Source organism: Lynx rufus, unplaced genomic scaffold (genome assembly GCF_022079265.1).
Source record: "Lynx rufus isolate CCGP_SWC_20201006 ecotype Redwood Valley unplaced genomic scaffold, mLynRuf1.p SCAF_3, whole genome shotgun sequence".
Taxonomy (NCBI): Eukaryota; Metazoa; Chordata; class Mammalia; order Carnivora; family Felidae; genus Lynx; species Lynx rufus.
Window position 1 is genome coordinate 106,812,258 of NW_025814845.1, and position 24,108 is coordinate 106,836,365.

At 34.9% G+C, this 24,108-nt stretch overlaps 1 protein-coding gene across 5 annotated transcripts in view; it reads right to left on the reverse strand.

Moving 5' to 3' along the window:
- Positions 1–24,108, reverse strand: part of SCLT1 (sodium channel and clathrin linker 1) — a 220,230-nt gene that overhangs the window by 180,356 nt on the left and 15,766 nt on the right. For 3 of the 5 annotated variants that reach the window (XR_006964243.1, XM_047090652.1, XM_047090654.1), the window contains exons 2-5: positions 23,330–23,397; positions 15,709–15,767; positions 14,777–14,849; positions 4,712–4,767 (exon numbers count right to left, since the gene is read on the reverse strand). Coding sequence is in view for 4 of the 5 variants with exons in the window: in XM_047090652.1 (XP_046946608.1) it covers positions 4,712–4,767; positions 14,777–14,849; positions 15,709–15,767; positions 23,330–23,397 (256 nt within the window). In the remaining variant the exon portion in view is untranslated. Of the gene's footprint in view, positions 1–4,711; positions 4,768–14,776; positions 14,850–15,708; positions 15,768–23,329; positions 23,398–24,108 lie in introns of those variants that run through there. The other 2 variants (XM_047090653.1, XM_047090655.1) reach the window with 2 other exon arrangements.

A 24,108-nucleotide genomic window follows, 5' to 3' on the forward strand; every position in this document is an offset into this window, starting at 1 on the left:
ACATTCATGAATGAGATGATTAGGGAAGTTGAAATCAAATTTAAAACCATACCTCTGATGTATTATTAGTCAATTATCACTAGTCAAATTATGAGAACAAATCGATGAAAATAAGCATAAAAAACAATTCCACTTTATAATGCTATTGAAATCTTCTACATCACATATTGATAATTATAATCTTAAAAATGATAAAAATCAGACTACCAGAAAATAAAAACAGTAGAATAAATAATATGCTCAATATCATTGGTTTTAATTTATTAAATAATAACTTTATATTTCTTCCTGTTGAAGTTTTAAGTTCTAAAGCTACATTTATACCTAAATAAAAACGCAAAGACCATTTTAAATTTCAAAAAAGACTGTTGCACTAAAGACCAGATAACAGAAAGAGTTTGCAGTGAAATATCACTACATGTACCAAAGAATAGTCAACTTTTTCTGTAAAGGGCCAGACAGTAAATGTTTTAGACTCTGTGTGCCATTCACTCTCTGTTGCAACAATTCACCTCCACCAGCACAGAGCAAAAGTTGCCACAGACACAATGAATGAGTGTGGCTGTGAGCCAATAAACTTTTATTTACAAATAGAGGCAGCAGGCTAAATCTGGTCCATAGGCTGATGTAGTTTGTGAATCCCTGACAAATGCAATTAAGTCTCTATATCAGTTAGTGTTTTTGTCTGTTTTATCACTGATGTATTCACTTGATGTACTGACCTGATTAGTACCTGGTACTTACTAAGTACTCAATAAATACTTGTAAGTGAATGAATGAATGAATGAATGAATGAATGAATGTTTTATTTCCTTATCTAATATTAAATTGGAAGGGTAAGTGGTTCCAGATTTGTTTCAGCAGTTCAATAATATAATAAGGATCAAAGGTTTTCTCATTTTTCCCTTCTTCCAATCTTCACATCTACCCCCATGGTTACAAAAATGGCTATACCAGCCAGCTTCACATATCACTTTTAAAAATAACATGCAGCAGGAGGGAGGTAAAGCTTTCTTCTTGCCTGCCTCTCTTTTTATCAGGGAGAAAATTCTTTCCCAGAAGCTCTACAACAGACTTTCCCTTATACTTCACTGGTTAAAAGTAGGGTTACATATTCATTCCCAGACCAATCTCTGGCAAAAAGAAAATCAAACTAGTTTGAATAAAAGTTTAATAAAAGACTTATCACTTTAAAAATAAAATACTTAAATAAAAGACTTATCACTTAAAATTATGGAAGCAGTTAATTTCCCCTGAGCAAAATGACAGTGGAAGAAAATCAGAGTTAAATGAATGAAAGAAGAAAAACCGGCTCTTATGTAGGTAACAAATGATGTCTTCCATGCCCTGAATAATAACAAATAATAAAAATTAGTATTTAGAAACTTAGAAATTTAAAAATTAGTATTTAGTATTTAGAAAAATTAGTATTTAAAAAACGTAATTTTTAAAAATGCTGTACATATCTCTCCATTTAATTATCTTACCAAATTTCCTTCCTCTGTTAAGTTTTGAGGAGAAAAGATGGAATTAGAGAAAAAAGGAGGATAAAACAAACAACACTATATTCTCAACATGAACTAAATTTCAAGGAAGACTTAAAAATGGAAGGGAGGAAAATAAAATATTTTTTCACCTCTCTCTTAGCCTGATTTTAAATGACTTCATTATTTCCTATTTGTAGTCAATTCCCAGAAAACATACATCCACATAAAAATGTAAATATTAAAATGTTCCCAAAACTCAATAACATAGAATTGCATACTATTATACAATCCACGTCATTGCCAGCTTCTATTATTCAGAACTGACCATGTATGAATATTTAAATATTTTCCTTAAAAATGATAAACTCTCTTGATTTTGCAGCCCTTAATTGCAATACATAATTTAAAGTAAGATGTTGCCCTAAAAACATAAGTAAAATTCACTTTAAAACTTGATAGCATTTTCAAATTACTAAAAGTGCCTTTTTAATAAGCTCAGAATCTATTTTTCCCACTTTCCTATTGTACTAGGAATAAATACATTCATGAGACACAACCACATTACTGTTAAATAGGTGAAGGCAGATTTTTAAAAGACTAGCTTAAAAAGACCTGGACATGAAAGGAAGTTAAATATGTTGAGTCAAATATAGGAAAAAGGATGATCTCAACCATATAATACACCTTGTCTATCCCAAGTACATTAAAATACAAGATTAATCTACATACATTGGTGATTCAAAAATCTTAGCAATGTCCTTTATTAGGAATAGCATCGCTTATTTAATAACTTTTTTGAGAAAGAATAGTAAACCATAAAAAGTTAAAATTAGAAAAACTTTTCTATGGGAAAAAACACAAATGAGGAAAACTGAAAACCCAATTAAAAGATTTATGTTACACTTTGGCAAACATTGCTGGCTTAAACATATGACGCTTTCAGAAATTAGAAGAGAGGAGAAATAGTGAAAACGTATTTTTTAAAATGTAAGGTAGAAGGTGACAAAATAGTCATAAGACATACGAATTCCGTGGGAGTTCTAGATTATTCTCGAGAGCAACATGCTTTAAAATAAATTAACAAAACTAAAAGGAAAGTGCTATATAATCTAGCAAAATGCAAACAAAAGAAAGTTAACTTTTAAAAAGTCCATGCTTTAAATGAATTTGGAACTAAAAAAATTTCATTTCTTTACTTTTTGGTCTAGTTACACAAGTTAACAACAAAAGATCTATCAGATTTCAGCCCAGGTGCATGATCTTTAAAAGTTAAAGTTAATGGGGCGCCTGGGTGGCTCTGCTGGTTAAGTGGCCGACTTAGGCCCAGGTCCTGATCTCATGGTTTGTGAGTTCGAGCCCTGTGTTGGGCTCTATGCTGACAGCTCAGGGCCTAGAGCCTGCTTCGGATTCTGTGTCTCCCTCTCTCTCGGCCCTTCCCCCCATGCATGCTCTGTCTCCTTCTCAAAAATAAGTAAACATTAAAAAAAAAATTTTTTTTAAGTTACAGTTAAGAAACTTGGGGTAGAATAAAACTTTAAATATTTTTAGCCAAAAATACGGGATCTTTATGATCATAGGCTAAGAGAGGATCTATTAGCGACACAAAGAACAACCATTAGAAAAAAGATGGACAGATTCAATTACCTTAAAATTAAAAACAAAATAGAAAATTCTGTTTATCAAACATATCAGAACCTGGGAATATATCTATGAAAATACCTATCATCTAGCATGTTGTATGGTACTGTGGCAACATTCATTCCCATTCCTTTCCATATTCCAGTCTCTATCACAGAGGCTGAAAGTCCAAAACCACAGTTCTCAGAGGTCCTTATAGCTGGAGCTGTGGGTGGGATTAAAGTATCACCAGTGAGAAGCACTTGAGGGGGATATGGAAGACAGAAGAGAGGTGAGAACATTTTTCTATTGGTAAAACAGCACGCAAAACTGGATAGACGTGTCACTTATAGTCAATACCCCGTGCCTCACTTTCCAATGTCAAGTCTCCAGTTTTATGGAAATGATGCTGTAGGAGTAGCAACAGAGATGGTGGCAGCACCAAAAATTCCTGACTTCAGTATCATAGCCCCTAAATACGATCCTAAAGCTAGTGATCTAGTACCAAATGTTAAGTGATTGAATCCCTTCCTGAAATTTCTAGTGGTTATGGTTTACAGTATTGTTACTGCATTCACACAGATTGGCATACCAACAAATATTCAGAATACAGATTATATAAAGTGCTTTGACAATTTAATAAGGAAAAGATAAATAGAAAATGGGAAAAAGAAATGAAAAAGCATTTCATGAGAAAACAACACTACATGGGTAAATAAACATATGAAAAATGGTTAACCATATTAGTATTCAGGGAAATGTTAAATTATAACCACAGTAAAAAACAACCTAAGACTCAAAATAACAAAAATTAAGAAACTTGGTAAGACTAAGTGCTGATAAAAAGATACAGATCAATAAGAACTCATAAATATCACAGGTGGGAATGTAAATTGGCACAGCCACTTTGGAAATTGGCATTACACTGTAAAAATGAATATTTCATAATCTATGATCCAGCAATTTTATCCCTTGAAACTCTTGTACTTGTTTGTGCATGATACTGAGTGGGGAAAAAAAAGTCCCAGAAGACTAAATGATACAATTTTAATATAGCTTAAAAAAAACCCAGAAAACTAAATAATCTATTGTTAGGGACACAGACACCTATAACAAAATTTAAAAACCAAGGGAATGATAAACACAAAATTCAACAAAGTGTTCTCTCTGGCAGAGGGAAAGAGAGGAATGGGATAGGGCAAGAAAACATGGGTAGATGTACCAGTATTGCTAACCTTTTTAGCTCTTAACTAGATGGTGGATTGAAGGTTTTTATCAGTATGTTTTGGAACATACATGATTATTATAAACTGTACTGTTAATGATTGCTAGTATGTATAAAGTACTTATTACATACTCTATTTTCCTTTACAGTCAGCCCTATGAAATAGGTTATCTCCAATTTATAGATAAGAAAACTAAAGCACAAAAAGGTTAAGTAACTGTCCAAAGTCACAAAACTAGTAAGTAATGGACCTGGGAGTGAAACAGGAAATCAGGCTCCAGAGTCTTCACTCATAACCAGTATACTACATGAATAAAATATTAAATAACAACAATAAATATTATCTAGGATAACAATAAAAGAATTAAGTTAATTTATTTACCTTTCATTTTCCTTGATGACATTTTCAAGTTGTAGTTTCATCTCACCCATCTGTTTCTGAAAGATTAAAATATGGTCATAGCAATACATTTTGCAGACAGTTCTCTATTAAGTAATGCATTCAAATACAAGCAGACTCTATGACACTAGTCTACTGATAAGAAACAATGATTCTTTACTTCTAACAAGTGCTTGTAAATATGGATATTTTAATGATACTTGGAACATAATAAAACATTCATTTTGAAATAAAGAGAAATATTTATATGACACAAGAAATATTTGTAAATGCAACCCTATGATTTATAGATGTTCACATATATATTCCTCAGTATGTCACTATAACAAATGCCAGATTCGTTTATCTTAATTCACTGAATATAGTTTATCTTAATTCACTTTAGTTTAGATGAAGCCCATAGAAGAGCTTACATTTGGAAAAGTATAACGTTAATAGTGAAAAAAAAATAGAGATCTTTTTAGCAGTAATTCACTTAGTCTCTTATTCACCACCACCATTAACTGTCTAAACTCTCCAGACAATACAAGGTTGCTATGGTAAACCCATATGGTCACTAACAAATACTTTAATGGGAAAAATGGTTAAGCAAATCAGTAATTAAAATACAAGAATAAAATATATATTGTAAAGAGGAGATTGGTATGATTAATTCTCTTTGAGGAGATAAAGGGATTGTAAAATTTCAACAGGAAGGAAAGGCATTTCAAGTAGGGAAAAATATGCGTAAAAGCAGAGTCAAAAAGTATTAGATAACACAGGAATAGTAGTCAGCTTTCAGTGAGAGTAAATAGGCAAGGGGAGAGTAGGAAGGAGGCCATGTAAAATCGCACTTAAACTGCAATCAACTCATGATATGTCCATTAGTCTTGATTGGGTATCCTAGGCTAAAGAAGAGAAGCAAAGCCTGGAGTGAACCTGGTAAGGGAAGAGTAGAACAGGCAATGCTCTAAGCCCTTTTGTCTCCCTTTCAACCAAAGAAGCTCAAGGCAGCTTGGTCTAGGAAATCAGTAACAGCCAACTCTAAATACAATTCTGGCTTTGGGAAAGGTGAATCTTTCCAGGTCCTTGCTGTGAATGAATCACAATTAAGCCAAAATGAATGAATTCACGATCAGATGACTGAGAACTAACCATACATAGAGCAACGATGCAATGAAAGAAAATTAGAAAGGCAGACAGCAGGTCTTGAATGCCATACTAACAGATTTGGATTTTATTGTAGCAATTATTCTGATCTTGTCATTTTTTTTTTTTTTTACAAAAAGTGATTTTGCACAATCTTGCAAGATATTTAAAAGTTGCAAAAATGTTTATCTTGAAAAAATATTTACTCAAATTACCCAAATAATTAGAATATATATGCAATAGCTAGGATTAAATGTGAATCATTATGGTCACACTAAACATTCTTTACTATAAAATATTTCAAAATATATTTAATAGTTGAAACAAAATCTCAGCAATAGCATCAAATATTCCCTTATTTACATTTTTCGAAGAAAGTCTTTCATATAGAGAATTATAGTCACACTTTTCTTGCTTACAAGAATAAACTATGTTTTTAGTGGGTCAATAAATCCTAAGAACTAGTTCTAATCAGTAATATCTATGTGAGCAACTGTTCTTAGAAGTAGCAGCCAGTATCTTTTCTCCTCAAAAGTATCAACTACTCTTGTTATAGACCCTTGCTTGGGCTCTTTGCTAGTTTCCTCTCTCGTGTAATTAATTCAATAATCACTCTTAGATTGAGAATGCTAAATGGAAAAATGAAGCTAAACACCTTAGTAACATAGCTGATTAAAGATATATATGAATCAAATTATTAAAAAATTAAAACTTTAATTCAAGATAACTAGCTATCCCATTTTATAACAAACCACATAATAGATCATTAGAGCAATTCTGAGAGTAAATTCAGCAGAAAATTTAAACTCACCAGCCCTACAAATAAAAGTAAAATGCCATTTGTGCAGAGGAGAGCTTTCTGTTGCTCTTTGTCAGTTAGAAAGATTAAAAGACATCTATGGTTGGTTCAAATTTAAATGACTGCAGGCTCAAAAAAAAAAAAAAAAAAGGACATAGTACAGACTTGGAAAGCACTTATTTAACTTATCATAAAACAGGAACCGCAATTTAAAGAAATGCTTGTTTTTGAAATTTGGGTCTACAGGATCACTTTCATTACTCTTGGAAAGTATAAATAATTTCAAGTGCAATGGAAAACCCAAATTTATTTTTAGAAGATACAAGCATATGTATTCTTTTAGTAAAATCCTTTTAGTCAATCCATTTATTTACAAATAGGAGATTGTTAAGCTAGATCTAATCATCTTGTTCCAATGAGACCTGGTTTATATTCATTCATCAAGAATTGAGGGATTATGCACTAGACTTCAAGGCATATGATAGGATCTCTTGCTGTCCCTGCATGAATAGAAAAGAAAGATATAAAGAAAGTTCTTAGTGTTTGCCCATTTATAGCCCCATTCTGAGGAAATGAGTCTTAAGCAGATGTTTTTATTTTTTTTTTATTTTATATATGAAATTTATTGACAAATTTGTTTCCATACAACACCCAGTGCTCATCCCAAAAGGTGCCCTCCTCAATACCCATCACCCACCCGCCCCTCCCTCCCACCCCCCATCAACCCTCAGTTTGTTCTCAGTTTTTAACAGTCTCTTATGCTTTGGCTCTCTCCCACTCTAACGTCCTTTTTTTTTTTTTTTTTTTTCCTTCCCCTCCCCCATGGGTTCCTGTTAAGTTTCTCAGGATCCACATAAGAGTGAAACCATATGGTATCTGTCTTTCTCTGTATGGCTTATTTCACTTAGCATCACACTCTCCAGTTCCATCCACGTTGCTACAAAAGGCCATATTTCATTTTTTCTCATTGCCACGTAGTATTCCATTGTGTATATAAACCACAATTTCTTTATCCATTCATCAGTTGATGGACATTTAGGCTCTTTCCATAATTTGGCTATTGTTGAGAGTGCTGCTATGAACATTGGGGTACAAGTGCCCCTATGCATCAGTACTCCTGTATCCCTTGGGTAAATTCCTAGCAGTGCTATTGCTGGGTCATAGGGTAGGTCTATTTTTAATTTTCTGAGGAACCTCCACACTGTTAAGCAGATGTTTTTATATAATATTGCTCTACTTTCTTTCATTTGCATTAAATTCAGTGAAACTTGCTACCCAACTGAACTGATCCAGAGATTAGTATCTAAACCAAACACAGTAGTAAGTACATTCAAACACTAGGAAAGGGAGTTTAACGCCTCCAGGTGGGCTTGAGACATGTAGCATCTCTTTAACAAATGCTTCGGTTATCCGATAATCAGAAATATCAAAATTTGGGAGAAAAATGTAAACATTTTAAAATCAAAGAAACAGGTTATAAATATCAAGTATACTTTAAAAATGTATCTCACTGAAACTCACATTGTATCCTGAACAATGTTGTGCTATTATTCTAGTTCTCTATCAGCCTCCCATATATCCTAATTTTAGAAATTCTAGGGTACAGAAGGGTCCTTGGTTTCTAAACTCTCTTTACTCCTAAAATAAACTTTCATTACTAAAGAGGATTTCAGACAAAAGATGCCACAGCATAATCCTACCTATATTAGAAGACGATCAAATGAATCTAAAATCTGATAGACATAATGTTTGAAATTGGGGGAAAAAAAATCCATTCTCCAAACAAAGGGAAATACAGGTAGGATGAGGGTTAAAAGTCTAAAATTATATGAGATGGTTTTTGGTCTTCTTGGGGGAAAAATAAAGATATAAACAAATAATGAGTTTAAGTTTTCCAAGCATCTAAGATATGCTCCTGTGAGATACCAGGAGCAAGGAAACACTGGATTAAAAAAATGAAACTGAAGAGGCAGAGGCAGTTAAGATGGCAGAGAAGTAGGGGAATGGGAATTTTCCTAGTCCTTCAAACACAGCTGTACTGAGATAGGATCACATGGAATACCCAGGAAATCGATCTGCAGAGTAGCAGAGGATCTCCACAGTTGTAGGGAGACAGCTTGGCAGGATGGAGCCTCTGGAGCAGAGAGATTTTGGAAGTGCAAGACTCTCTCCAAGGTAGAGCCGGTGCCATGACTCGTGTGCTCCTTGGGAGGGAGGGAGCTGACCCCAGGGTATAGCACAGCGTAGCAATCTCAAGAGAGCACTAGGAGAGAACAGTCCCCTTCCTGGAGTACTTTGGGAAGATGATTTATTGCCTCTCCAAGGACAAAAGACCCTGCACGTGCCAGCCAAAGGCCTTTCTTCAGCAGGGCAGAGTGGCAATACTGCAGAATGGGGTGCACACGGTGTGGAGTCCTTGAAGATGACATCAGGTTTTGAATCGCAGCCAAGCTGCCTAAGAGGTTTGGGAGGCTGTGGAGCAGTGCAAAGTGAATACCCTTGCTATTCTGTGAGGACTACCTGAACAGCATGGGTTGAGACACCCAGTCGGGGGAGCGAGACTGGGATATCGCCATTTTTCTCCCCAACACCAACACAGTGGAACTTCAGAGAGCAGCACAGCACCCCCACTGGAGGCTGGACACGCTTACACCAAACACCGCTCCTCCATGGTTGGCAACTTCTTATCTACTGGAGCAAGAATGACTGAGCCAACTCAGCTGGCCTCTCCTCCAGACCAGCACAGCCACTGGTGCTAGGCGCCAAAAGACAACTGTTTCTCCTTCCTTCCTTCCTTTCTTCCTTCCTTCCTTTTCTTCCTTCCTTTCTTTTTCTTTCTTTCTAATTGTTCTTTCTCCTATTTTATTCTTTTAGAATCAGGCACATAGTTTCTGGTTTGTTTTTGGTCAATTCTTATTCTATATATATATATATATGTGTGTGTGTGTGTGTGTGTATAAATATTTTTTTTAGCAGAAATTTTTATTCTATCATTTTCCACCTTTCCTATTTCTTATTTTCCTATTCCTCTGAATTTAGCCTCATACTTTCTTGTTTTGTTTTCTTTTTCCTTTTTTCCCCCCCTTTTTTCCCCCCTTGATTTGCTGTTTGGACTATTTTCTCCTTTCATTTTTCTTTTTATGGGATCAGGATTCCCCCACCCTTTTTTTCCCTATGCTTTTCCAGGGTTACTTCAACAACAAATCAAAGCTTCCCTGGTTGAAGGTCCACACACTCCACCACTATAAGCAAGGAGGAGCTCTGCACAGTACTGATCACTGGGATGAGCAGCCAAAATGTACAACAGAGTGCACACCACATATACAAAAACCACTTCCTGGAGTGCCAGGCCCTGGATAGGGTATGACCCCTTTTTAATACAGTAGTACACTCAGGTGCAGGACACACAAGAAGCTTTTAAAATACACAAAAGACAGAAACTTAGCCAAAATGACCAAACAGAGGAATTCTCCCCAAAAGAGAGTGCAAGAAGAAATCAAAGCCAAAATGACCAAATGGAGGAATTCTCCCCAAAAGACAGTGCAAGAAGCAAAGCCAGAGAATTGCTCAAAACAGATATAAATAATATATCTGAACAAGAATTTAGAATAACAGTCATAAGATTAACAACTGGGCTTGAAAAAAGCATAGAAGACACCAGAGAAACTCTTGTTGCAGAGATCAAAGACCTAAGAACTAGTCATGATGAATTAAAAAATGGTATAACTGAGCTGCAAAATAACCTAGATACAGTGACAGTGAGAATGGAAGCAGCAGAAGAGAGAATAGGTGAAATAGAAGATAAAATTTTGGAAAATAAAGAAGCTGAAAAAAAAAGGGGCGGGGAAGGAAATTATTAGATCACGAGGGGAAAATTGGAGACCTAAGTGATTCCATGAAATGAAACAAGTGTCCATATCATAGGATTTCCAGAAGAAGAACAGTGAGAGAAAGGGGCAGAAGGTTTATTTGAACAAATTATAGTTGAGAACATTCTCCAAAATAGACCGCATACTGGGTCACAAAACAGCCCTCAACAGACTGAGATCAAACAGATTGAGATCATACTATGCATATTTTTAGATCACAACACTATGAAACTTGAAATCAACCACAAGAAAAAATTTGGAAAGCCTCCAAATACATGGAGGCTAAAGAACATCTTACTTAAGAATGAATGGGTTAAACAGGGTATTGAAAAAGAAATTGAAAAATACATGGAAGCAAATGAAAATGAAAACACGACAGTCTAAACTCTTTGGGGTGCAGCAAAGGTAGTCCTAAGAGGAAAATACATTGCAATTCAGGCCTGTCTCAAGAAGCAAGAAAGGTCCCAAATACACAACCTAACCTTACACCTAAACGAGCTAGAAAAGCCACAGTAAATAAAGCCCAGCAGAAGAAGGGCAATAATAAACATTAGAGCAGAAATAAATGAAATAGAATCCAAAAGAAAACAGTACAACAGATCAATGAAACTAACAGCCGACTTTTTGAAAGAATGAACAAAATTGATAAACCCCTAGCCAGACTTCTCAAAGAGGATCTAAACAGATAAAATGACAAATAAAAGAGAGAGCACAACCAACACCACAGAAATACAAACAACTGTAAGATAATACTATGAAAAACTATATATGCCAATAAACTGGACAAAGAAATGGACAAATTCCTAGACACTCATACACTACCAAAACTCAAATGGGAAGAAATAGAAAACCTGAACAGACCCGTAACCAATGAATAAGTAAGTGGGTTATCAAAAATCTCCCAACAAACAAGAGTCCTGGGCCAGGTGGCTTGCCAGGGAATTCTACCAGACATTTAAAACAGAGTTAATACCTATTCTTCTCAAACTGTTCCAAAAAACAGAAATGGAAGTAAATTTTCCAGACTCATTCTATGAAGGTAGCATTACCTTACCTTGACTCCAAAACCAAAATCCCCACTGAAAAGAGAATGACAGGCCAATATCCCTGATGAACCTAGATATAAAAATTCTCAACAAGATAGTAGCAAATAGAACTCAACAGTACATTAAAAGAATTATTCACCATGAGCAAGTGGGATTCATTTCTGGGCTGCAGGGATGGTTCAATATCCACAAATCAATCAACGTGATATACCACATTAATAGAAGAAAGGATAAGAACCATATGATCCTGTCTACAGATGCAGAAAAGGCATTAGACAAAATACAGCATCTTTTCTTGATAAAAACCCTCACAAAACTTGGGATAGAAGGAACATATCTTTAAAAAAGCCACATATGTGGGGCGCCTGGGTGGCGCAGTCGGTTAAGCGTCCGACTTCAGCCAGGTCACGGTCTCACGGTCTGTGAGTTCGAGCCCCGCGTCAGGCTCTGGGCTGATGGCTCAGAGCCTGGAGCCTGTTTCCGATTCTGTGTCTCCCTCTCTCTCTGCCCCTCCCCTGTTCATGCTCTGTCTCTCTCTGTCCCAAAAATAAATAAAAGCGTTGAAAAAAAAAATTTTTAAAAGCCACATATGAAAGACCACAGCTGATATCATCCTCAATGGAGAAAAACCGAGCTTTTTCCCCCTGAGATCAGGAACACAACAGGGATGTCTACTCTCACCTCTGTTGTTCAGCATAGTGTTGGAAGTCCTAGCCTCAGCAATCAGACAACAAAACCAAATAAAGGCATCCAAATTGGCAAAGAAGAAGCCAAACTTCCACTCTTCAGAGATGACATGATTCTCTACATGGAAAACCTGAAAGACTCCACCAAAAACCTGCTAGAGCTGATACATGAATTCAGCAAAGTCACAGGATATAAAATCAATGTACAGAAATCGGTTGCATTTCTATACACCAACAATGAAGAAACAGAAGGAGAAATCAAGGAATCAATCCCATTTACAGCTGCACCAAAACCATAAAATACTTAGAAATAAACCTAACCAAAGAGGTAAAAGATCTGTATGCTGAAAACTATAGAAAGCTTATGAAAGAAATTGAAAAAGACACAAACAAATGGAAAAACATTCCATGCTCATGGAATGGAAGAATGTTGTTAAAATGTTGATACTACCCAAAGCAATCTACACATTCAATGCAATCCCTATCAAATAACACCAGCATTCTAGAGCTAGAGCAAACAATCCTAAAATTTGTATGGAACCTCAATAGACCCCGAATAGCCAATGTAATGCTGAAAAAGAAAACCAAAGCTGGAGGCATCACAATCCCGGACTTCAACTTGTATTACAAAGCTGTAATCATCAAGACGTATAGTATTGGTACAAAAACAGACTCACATTTTAATGGAATAGAATAGAGAACCCAGAAATGGACCCCAAAATATATGGCCAACTCATCTTCGGCAATGCAGGAAAGAGTATCCAATGGAAAAGGACAATCTCCTTAGCAAATGGTGCTGGGCAAACTGAACAGTGACATGCAGAAGAATGAACCTGGACCACTTTCTTACACCATACACAAAAATAAAGTCAAAATGGATGAAAGACCTAAATGTGAGACAGGAAACCATCAAAATCCTAGAGGAGAAAACAGGCAACAACCTCTTTGACCTCAGTCACAGCAACTTCTTACTTGACACGTCTCCAGAGGCAAGGGAAACAAAAGCAAAAATGAAGTATTGGGACCTCATCAAGACAAAAAGCTTCTGCAAAGCAAAGGAAACAATCAACATAAGTATAAGGCAACCAACAGAATGGCAGGAGATATTTGCAAATGACAAATCAGATAAAGGGTTAATTACCCAAAATCTATAAAGAACTTACCAAACTCAACACCTGAAAAACAAATAATCCAGTGAAGAAATGGGCAAAAGACATGAATAGACACTTTTCCAATTACACATCCAGATGGCCAAAAGACACATGAAAAGATGCTCAACATCCCTCATCATCAGGGAAATATAAATCAAAATCACAATGATATAACACCTCACTCCAGTTAGAGTGGCTAAAATTAACAACTCATGAAACAACAGATGTTGGCGAGGATGTGGAGAAAGGGGAACCGTTTTGCACTGCTGGTGGGAATGCAAACTGGTACATCTACTCTGGAGAACAGAATGAAGGTTCCTCAAAAAATTAAAAATAGAACTACCCTACAACACAGCAACTGCACTACTAGGAATTTATCTAAAGGACAATAGAATTCTGATTCGAAGGGGCACATGCACCCCAATGTTTAAAGCAGTGCTATTAACAATAGCCAAATTATGGAAAAAGTCCAAATGTCTATGAACTGATGAATAGATTAAGAAAAATTTGCGGGGGTGGGGGGGCTAAAAAGTAAGGTTACATTTATTTTACACTGTAGAAACACTGCAATGAATTAGCCAGTAATTCGCACTCCCATGGCTTCACACAAGGAAGAAGTTAACATGTCACCACTTTCTCTGGAATAGCTCGACAACCATGATTTCCATATACCCTAATGTAACTGCCTACTAAAATGCCAGTCATCTGTATGTACCAGTGTCAAAGATGAAAAGTAAACTGTAGTAAGATGTGGTTTATGTGTATATATAACGGAATACTACTCAGCAATAAAAAATAATGAAATCTTGACATTTGCAACAACATGGATGGAACTGGAGGGCATTATGCTAAGCAAAATAAGTCAGTCAGAGAAAGACAGATATATGATTTCACCCACATGTAGAATTTGAGAAACTTAACAGATGAACACAGAGGAAGAAAAGGAAAAATAAGATAAAAACAGAGAGGGAGGCGAACCATAGATGACTCTCAAATCAGAGACAAGCTGAAGGCTGATGGTGGGGACATGGATAGGTGGGTAGGGGTGGGTTAAATGGGTGACGGGATGGGCATTAAGGAGGGCAGTTTTCAGGATGAGCACTGGGTATCATATATAAGAGATGAATTATTCCTGAAACCAAGACTACACTGTATGTTAACTAACTTGAGAATAAATCAATAAAATTAAAAAAAAAAAAATGAAACTGAAGATAATCTTTAAATACACACATACTTTCTTATTGAGAGCCAAGAATTGATTAGATATAGCTAAATATGTTATTCCTCATCAATGTTTTTGAAGAGTATTTTACTTCTTTTTTTAAAATAAAATATTATAAAAAAAACTTGAAAACTATGATTTCATACCTGGTAATATTTCAGCTGCCCATTTAGTTCTTCCAGATGTTTATCATACTCAATAATAAGAGGAGCTAAAAAGCTAATAAAAATACATAATTTTAAAAATCTCATATTCTGTTTAATCTAGTGTAATATGCAGCATGTGAATTAAATAGAACATCAATATTTTTATGTTACATTTATCCATAAAAATCAATACTTTGCCTTTTTCGTGTTCTCAAGCTTATCTCAATATTTCCAGAAGCTATCAAATATCTGGGAAGGGGAGGTAATGAAGGAGGTCATCAAGACAACTGCCAGTTGACCCTTGAGCTGAACCTGGGCAATTGGAGGCCTTTCCCTGACCCTCCCCTGTACTTAGAATATGTATTCTGCTTGTCTTCTTCACACCCAGAAGCAGCTCCAAGGATACAGCCTTAAGATAGTAATGTGATGCTGAGGGTGTCTGTACTGGGATGTAAGTGAAGCCAGTTAAGGCCTTTTGTGTATGTGACTGAACCCAGTTAAAGCTTCTACACAAACTTTTAAGATTATGGCAGGCAGGTGAGGAGATCTAGCTGTCTTGCAGTGTCCTACAACAAGATAACTCATAAGTAGGTTCTATTGCTTAATAAATTTGCCACCTACCAACCCGGAGTGGTCTGCCTCTTCCCTCAGTCTGTCCTTGCCCTCCACATATGAGAACCAGTTTCAGATTACACCCATATTACTCTTGGAAGGTCTGGAGGAGGTTGCAAATAGGAGGGAGATAAAATCACCCCAATTGAGAACTACTCTTGTAGATTATAATGCTGGCTTTCCCGCACTTGTATATTCAATGACATATCATTTAAATCTAATTATAGCAGACCATGAAATAATCCTAATATTAAAGAAATTATTTTAACAATAATAAATATATTTAAGAAAACAGTATTTTTCTGGTAACTCAAACATACCTTTGGTCAACTAGTGTGTTTTCTAATGTGTCATCTCCACCTCCTTTGAAGACAGCTTTCTACAACAGAGAATATTGCATCTTAAGATGTTTTCTCACATCGTCGAAGCCAAAATGACAGTAAAAACAAAACAGGAAAGAGTAATCATCTAAATTGATGTTGAAAGTGCATTTGGTAAATTTTAACATCCATATGTAACAAATTTGGTAAATTTTAACATCCATATGTAACAAAAACTCTTGGCAAAGTCGAATAGGAAGAATTTTTCTCAATTTGACAAAGTATCTATCAGAAACCTACATCAATTACTATCTTTCATGGTGAAACATCAAAAGTGCTGCATTAAATACAGTATAACACAAGGTTGCTCACTATCACTGCTAAATTCAACACTGCACTAGAGGTTCTAGTCAGTGGAACTAGGGTAAAGGGCTGGGAATTTAAAAGTTGAAAAAGAAACAACACTCTTATTATTTACAGATAATTTGACCATTTACCCAGAAAACTCTATGTATAATCTACCAATTATTAGGTCTAATAAGAGAATATGGTAAGTTATCCCATAGAAGATCAACAGAACAGTAGCCTTCCCAAGTGCCAGCAATAATTTGAAAATGTAAAAAGAAATAATATCTTTTCACTACTGTAAAAGGTAGCACATGAGAATAAAAAAAAAAGATGCTATAACTTTACTGAAAAATTAACTATACTGAAGAATATATAAGAAATATGTAAATGTAATAAGGAATAATGTTATGTAAAGTGTTTAGCATAATTCCTGACGTGTAGAAAGCTCTTAATAAATCTTGGCTATTTTTTTTTTTCTTAATATGGGGGAAAATCTATTGGCTAACCAAGGTATATGTTATGAGCTTTCAACCAACATGGGAAGGATTAGCTCTCAAAATATAAAGCCTCAGTAGACATGTTTACATGGATCCAGAACTGTAAGATGAATTAGACAAAAAGAAAAGGTAACCTTCCAGGGAGAATCCTGATGGATTAAAGAATAAATGAATCCAGTAGTCTATGCAATTTCAGAGAGGGATTTATTCAATCCTAGAGTATTAAAAAATAGTTACTGTGTTTATTAAAGAATTAATTAAGGGGCAAGAGATAGTTTAACTTTCAATTGTCCAAAAGTTAGTTAAAATCTTCTTGGGATAACTAAGTGGTTCAAACCTTAAAAATATTATTTCTCAAATTTCTTAGGAATTTTTATAAATATCAAATCAACTACCAATGTTATGACTGATAGCTAGAGATGGATGGCAGTCTACAAAATAATAATTCAAGCTCTCATTAACCTCCCACCCATCAATTAGAAGTTTCCTAATTGTTACTCTTACCATGTTTCACTCCACTTTATCATTCTTTTAAACAGTATTTAGTAATCTCCTAGTGTTTACTAAATTAAGTCCAAACTCCTCAATTTAACCATTCAAGGCCCTCTACAATGCAAATACAATCTATCCTTTCTAATGTTATTTTCCATTACTTCTCTCATATACGCCAAACACACTTTGAAAAAATGAAGTATGTTTTACTCCCTAAATACTCCACTACCTCTTCTTTTAGCCCCCATTGAAGTTCTTTTAAAATCTTAGCTACTTTTCAGTACTCATCAAACATGCTACATCCTTCAGGAAACTTTCCCTGATCTCTCCAACTATATATGATCACCTTTTTCCCTGTGATACTCATTTTTGGCTTTCAGGTTAAGATACGAATAATATGCCTTTTCAGGTTAAGATACGAATAATAATAATAATATGTTAAATAATATGTTATTTAACATTTTTCCCAAACCCATATTTCTTAGTCTTTAGGTCCCTATGAAATGGTAGTATTATGATACACATTTTCATAGCACTAAAGCTCCTGGCATAGTGCCTTACATATAGGAGGTGCTCAACATATATTGGTTAAACTGAATTCTATAAAGACACTGCTCTGAAACTATTTTCTAATGATAGTTGCTAATAAAATGCCAACCTACGAATAAAGGACTAATAATCCAAATCATTAAAATTATGATCCTAAGGGCACCTGGTTGGCTCAGTTGGCTAAGAGTACAACTCTTGATTTGGGCTCAGGTCATGATCCCATGATTCAGGAGTCCCACTTCAGGCCTGCTTGGGATTCTCTGTCTCCCTCTCTGTCTCTCTCTGTCTCTGCCTTGCTTGCACTCTCTCTCTCTCAAAATAAATAAGCTGAAAAAATGATACGATTATAAAGATAAACATAATAAAATATAAAAAATTTTCATAGAATAATAATATAGATTCAGTAATCCTTTCCCACTTGCTAGTGAAACTTTTAGAATAAAAGTATGTAGGACTTAATAATTCAAGATCTAGTGGAAAAAATCAAGTTGGGAGGGTAAGATTGATATCAACTACACAAGCATTTACATAAGGGCACCTGGCTCTCTCAGTCAGTGGAGAGTGTGAGTCATGATCTCAGGGTTGTAGGTTTGAGCCCTAAATTGGGTGTAGAAATTACTTAAAAAATAAAATTAAAAAAAAAGAATTTACATATATGTATTACCATATTTATATGTGTTATATATTTATATATATATTTTAATTGAAATATAATTGACATGTTTAGTTTCAGGTGTACAACATAGGGATCTGACAATTCTATACATTGTTATTCTCACCATAAAAATAATTAAAAGCATTTATAAATATTCTTTTTATATTTCCTAAACAAAATTTAAATAAATTACACTAAGTAAAAGCAATATATACAGAATTTTATATATCTTGAATCTTGAAAAATGGATACTGTACAAGTAATTTCTACTTATTTTTATCCCAAGATGACTTCCGGTGATGATGGTCAGAGTATATCACAGAAGGAATGCCAATAATATTGAATTATAGTTGGGTAGACAAATTTTCTGGACACTTTTCTTCCTCTGAGGAAACTATACACTCTCTAAATATTCTAATTATAATTCTGAATGTTTAATTTTGTGCCCCTGATTTTAAACTATATCTCTGGCTATCAAATATGTTAATGACATCCTTTCTGCCATCCTTTGGAAGAAAATACAAGCTGACTAGCATTTTGTGAAAATGTTTCTTCACATTTTATTTACTTTTTTAATGTTTGTTTATTTTTGAGAGAGAGGGACAGAGTGTAAGCAGGGGAGGAGCAGAGAGAGAGGGAGAGACAGAATCTGAAGCAGGCTCCAGGCTTTGAGCTGTCAGCACAGAGCCTGACATGGGGCTCAAACTCACAAACTGTGAGATCATGACCTGGGCCTAAGTCGGCCGCTTAACCGACTAAGCCACCCAGGTGCCCCTATTGTTGCACATTTTAAGGGTGTTGTAGCATATGATTCATATCGTGAAGAGACTGATTTTCATCATTTATCACTTTATTAATGTAGAGTGTAAGAAATTGTTAAACTCTTACAAATGGCTCTTTTTAAAGTGCTACGGTCATTGATTTTCTAACATCATCATGGGATGATGCAAAATCAACAAGGTTTCATTCAGCAAATGGAGAGTCTACAACTGCACTGTCCAATACAATAGGCACAAGCCACACGCATTTATTTAAATTTTATTTATTTAAAATGAAAATTAAATAGGGTGCCTGGGTGACTCAGTCATTAAGCATCTGACTTCAGCTTAGGTCATGATTTCACAGTTTGTGAGCTCGAGCCCCATTTAGGGTGAGTTTGAGTTCTGCATCAGGTGAGCACAAGCCCTAATTTGGGTTGAACATGAGCCCCACTTCAGGTAAAACACAAGCCCCGGGTAAGCCCCACTTCTCTTTCTCTCTCTCTGCCCCTTGTGGGATCCTCTCTCTGCCCCTTGTTCATTTGTGTGCTCACTTGCTCTTTCCCTCTCAAAAATAAACAAAATGAAAGTTAAATGAATCATCTAACAGTTGTACTAGCTTCATTTAAAGTGCTCCAAAGTCCCATGTGATCAGTGGCTACCATTTTGGACAGCACAAGATTATATAACATTTCCATCAAAACAGTAAGTTTTCCATCAGACAGTGCTAGCCTAGAAAGCCAGTAAGTTGACTCAATTCAAATAGTACAGGTGGTTTGTTATATTTTATCTATTGAGTCTTGTATTTTTAAACACATGATCAACAGGAGTAGCCCTCCTGTCCCTTTCAATGTATTTTCAAATAACTACTATTTGATTACAGTTGAGACCAGTTCCCATGCATTATGCAAGCATAATCAAATTTTTTCCTGCTTTAGGGCCTCTTTTCGGTCCACTTCTCTGGCTCCTTCTTCAACTTTCAGTGCTAACTTGAATACTACTGCCATAGAGAAGACTGCTCTGAACATTCTACCAAAAATAGATCTCAGCCACAAACATCACTACTATACTGTATACGTGGTAATTTCTACTTTAGCACCTTGTTTATTTTTTTTCACATAAGATAGCAGTATTAATTACTTAATTATTCACTTATATCTCTTCCATGGAAATAGGATGCTTTGTCATAGTCATAGCTCTATCCCCAAAGCTTACCCAGCACACACATGCAATGCAAGATTTGGTGAATTAATAAATTAATGTTTGCTGAGGCGCCTGGTGGCTCAGTGGGTTAAGTGTTCAACTCTTGATTTCAACTCTTAATTTCATCTTGCGGTTCGTGAGTTCATGTCCCTCATAGGGCTCTGTCCGTGCAGACAGTGCGGAGCTTGCTTGGGATTCTCTCTCTCCCACTTGTGTGCATGTGCTCTCAAGGAATAAACAAACTTAGAAAAATAAATTAATGGTTGTTAAATCAATGAATACATTTGCACCATGACTGTCTCTCCCTTTCAGAACCAGCTCATACCTTCTTGGCACTATGCTTTTATGTTTATTGACATAGTTTATGTCAGTTTATGTGTTCCATTTCTTTCCTGGCTAGACTATATGTCAATTTACCTTTAATTTTGGGTTCAAGCAGAAGGAGTAGAGTTGTCCCAAACTAGAAAAGGAAGATATTTTCAAGAGAGTTTTTGGAGAAAATAAACTTATTTTTAATATTCTACCTTATCCCTCCAGCAACTATGAAGAGACCCAAACATTCATCCCTCAGTACACGCATGTACTGGTATGGCACAGAGGCATAACCAGCCTACATGTGAGGAAAGACATGTAAGGGGGGCAAAAAAAAAGGTAGGAACAAAGTATTGGGAAAAGAGGGAAATTTCCCACCTTCTTGAATAAAATCTTTTAACACCTGTCATCCAGTGCCCACTACTATACTCTCAAAGAGCAATGTCACTTGAAATACTTTTTATTTATATAGAAAACACAAAATAATCAAAGGAAGACAACTAGATTTCACAACAACCCTGAAAATATCATTCAAGAAACTAGTTGCTATTTATTTCCCTAAGAAATCATACGATACAAAACATCTTAAGGCAATTCACAAAACTTATTTGATCCGAGGAAAGTCTAAATGATCCTTATATAATGATAGCACTAAGGAATTTTAACTATCACTTATAACATAGTATCTATAGAAAATCAAGTTTGAAATTCCAACTTAAAATACAAGAAATAAATTATCAAGATCCTGCAGCTTTATTTTTCCAACATTAGAAAAGTTTCATAAAGTATATTCATTTAACACAAGTCCTGGCAATTTACCTAGCATGAGGAAGGAGGAGGGCATTTCATTGGAATTTTATCTTGAAAATACAGAACTAAAAAGCATGAACTATTTGTGTTTCACAAGCTGATCATGACTTTTTACAATTCCACTTTTACTTGGCTATAAAACTCAAATGATACTGGAAGATACGTAGGTAGGAGGAAAGGAAAGATATAATTGCTTCATTCATTCAACAATTATTTATTGAGCATCTATTAACAAGAATTGTTTTAGGCACCTGGGAAATACAGTTGGACAAAAAGGGCAAATGTAAATTTATGAAGGATTTCTGCTGCTAGTGGCAATCACTAAAGTTAGTGACAAGAGATCTCAGTCAGTGCTCCTGGGTCTCACATAACCTTTGATAATGGTTTCCTCCTACTTCTATGTCTTCCTTTACTACAAACAGAAAAAAAATAAATAAAAACAATTGTTCCTAAACATTTTTTTCACAAACCAGAATAACGTTTCTGGGGGTGAAGAACCAAAGAATGCACTGCATATGGCCAAGGATATGGACCATATTGCTAGAAAGCAAATTAATTCCCCTCTCATGCTCTCCTACTACCTCCTTTTTCATTACTGCAAACTACATAGTGAAAGGCAAGACCCATGGAGATTGGTGTTTTGAGACAGCAACAGCAACATGTTCTGAAGAGGTGAACTGCAGAAGAATCTTAGGCAGTAACAGTATACTACTACCAAAACTAAGAGATAAGAATCAAGATTTGATTGTGTGACTATAAGAATAGTATCCGTAAAAGAAGAACATGTACCTTTAGAAAACTAAAGGAACTATAATTTCACCAAAGAGTACACTATTAAATAAAACTTTACCATACTTTGCATGTTCTCATGAGGCTTTAATTATAATCACAATGTACAAGGCAGGTGCATCTAAAAGGCTACCTCGTGTTTTATCTGGTAAAACAATCTTTCATAATCGAGTCAGCCACAGTGTACAGTAGATATAATATCATGCCCAGAGATCCTCTCAGGCTTTAAAATCAATCTTTGTTTGAATCCTCCTTTCAGGCATATTCGATGAGACATTAAGCAGAACAAAAAGAACCTAAGAATCTGAGCAAAATTTAGAGGCTACTATATTATGAAAGATTCTCTACCATCTAAATGATAACATTCCTAGTTAAGGATGAGTAACAAAGTAACATAAGAAACACAATATAGTTATTAACATAGCAGATGGATAGTTTTAAGACCCTCTGGACTCTGAGTCTGGTCTTTGTAAATAAAAACATAGAGTAGTAGGCTAAATGTTAATACGCTAAAGAAAATATTTATAAGTATATTCAGGTCAACCAGATAAACTATTCCTTTTTAATTTCTTAAACACAACTTCCTTTTCAATATCTTAAAAACAATATGTTTTAATTGTAAGATTCATTTATGTTAAAAGCAAAACACTTCTTTATTAATTCCATAGGGAGCTATCACTAATGTAGGAGCTACTGTTTTTCTTTTAATATTGTGTAACTCAGCAATAAGTATGCCTTAGTGCTCAAAAAAATTTTTAACAGAATATTTAAATAAGAACATGTACACAAGGAAAGAAATATTAAAAACAATACCATATATTGTTTACTGTTTTGAATTCGCTTTTGCTTGCCATAATTTATGAGAATTCCAAGTTAAAACTTACTACTATAATGTATCTTGAGAAAAGATTTTAGGATGTTTCAAAATGTCAATGAATTCTCATTTTAGAACTCAGACATTTTAACATTATACGTAATATGTAAGCGCTAACTGAAAAAAAAAAGTCAATTTCTATAGTTAAAGAATTTGTATTCATTAAGTAAAAACAAGCTTTTCTTCCTCCTTATAAGAATCAAAGTTGTAAGCAAAATTACAAAGTGCTATAGGCAACCGCACATGAAAATAATCCTAAATAGAATTTATTTATGTAATTATATTTACAACCAAACTGGAACCTAGATCATTAGACCTTAACTAATTTACATACCTGTACCAATGAATATTTGGAAAAATCTTCCATTTGATATCGCCTAAGCACTTCATTTAGTCGTTGATCTGAAAAAGGAACAAAAAAAGTCTATAGTTTATTGGCTAATGTTCAACATTTAAAAATCACAACTAAGGTAGCTTACCTGAGATATCCAATGCAAAACTGCTAGTCTTCACTGTTTCTCAAAATGAATCCTCAATTTCAGCACGTTTTTGAAATTTAAGAAAGAGGCCCCTCTATACACATAACCCAACCAACTATTGCCAATGGTAAAAAGAATATCTGAAAAGAACTAATTATTCGGGTTTCATAAATTGAATTCTCAATCTCTCCTGGCTTACTCTTCAGGTTAGCAAAACTAAAAAAGATACTCTCCACTTTTTTTTTTCTTCCCCTGCTACTAGAAGTGAAAAGAGCTGAAAAGATAAACTGTAGCCATCGTTTTTAGAATAGTGAAAACAGACTGAAATTCTGTTCCAGGACAAACCTCCACATGGAAGAGAAACAGCAGGACAAAGATTATGAATTAAACAGGAGTGAGCAAGAGATAATAGAAATGAAGGACTGGAATAAAACCAAGTGCTCTCAGCAAGCACAAGGTGATTAATATTTTTATTCACATCAAGAAAACATACAATAGAACACAGTTAAAATGTACAAAACCGATTCTTTCAAGATCACATGGGCCATTTAAAACTGATAATTTACTGGCAATAGAGTAAATCTCAACTTTCAAAAAGGCCGAAGCCAAAGAGAGCATGTAACTGACAACAGCA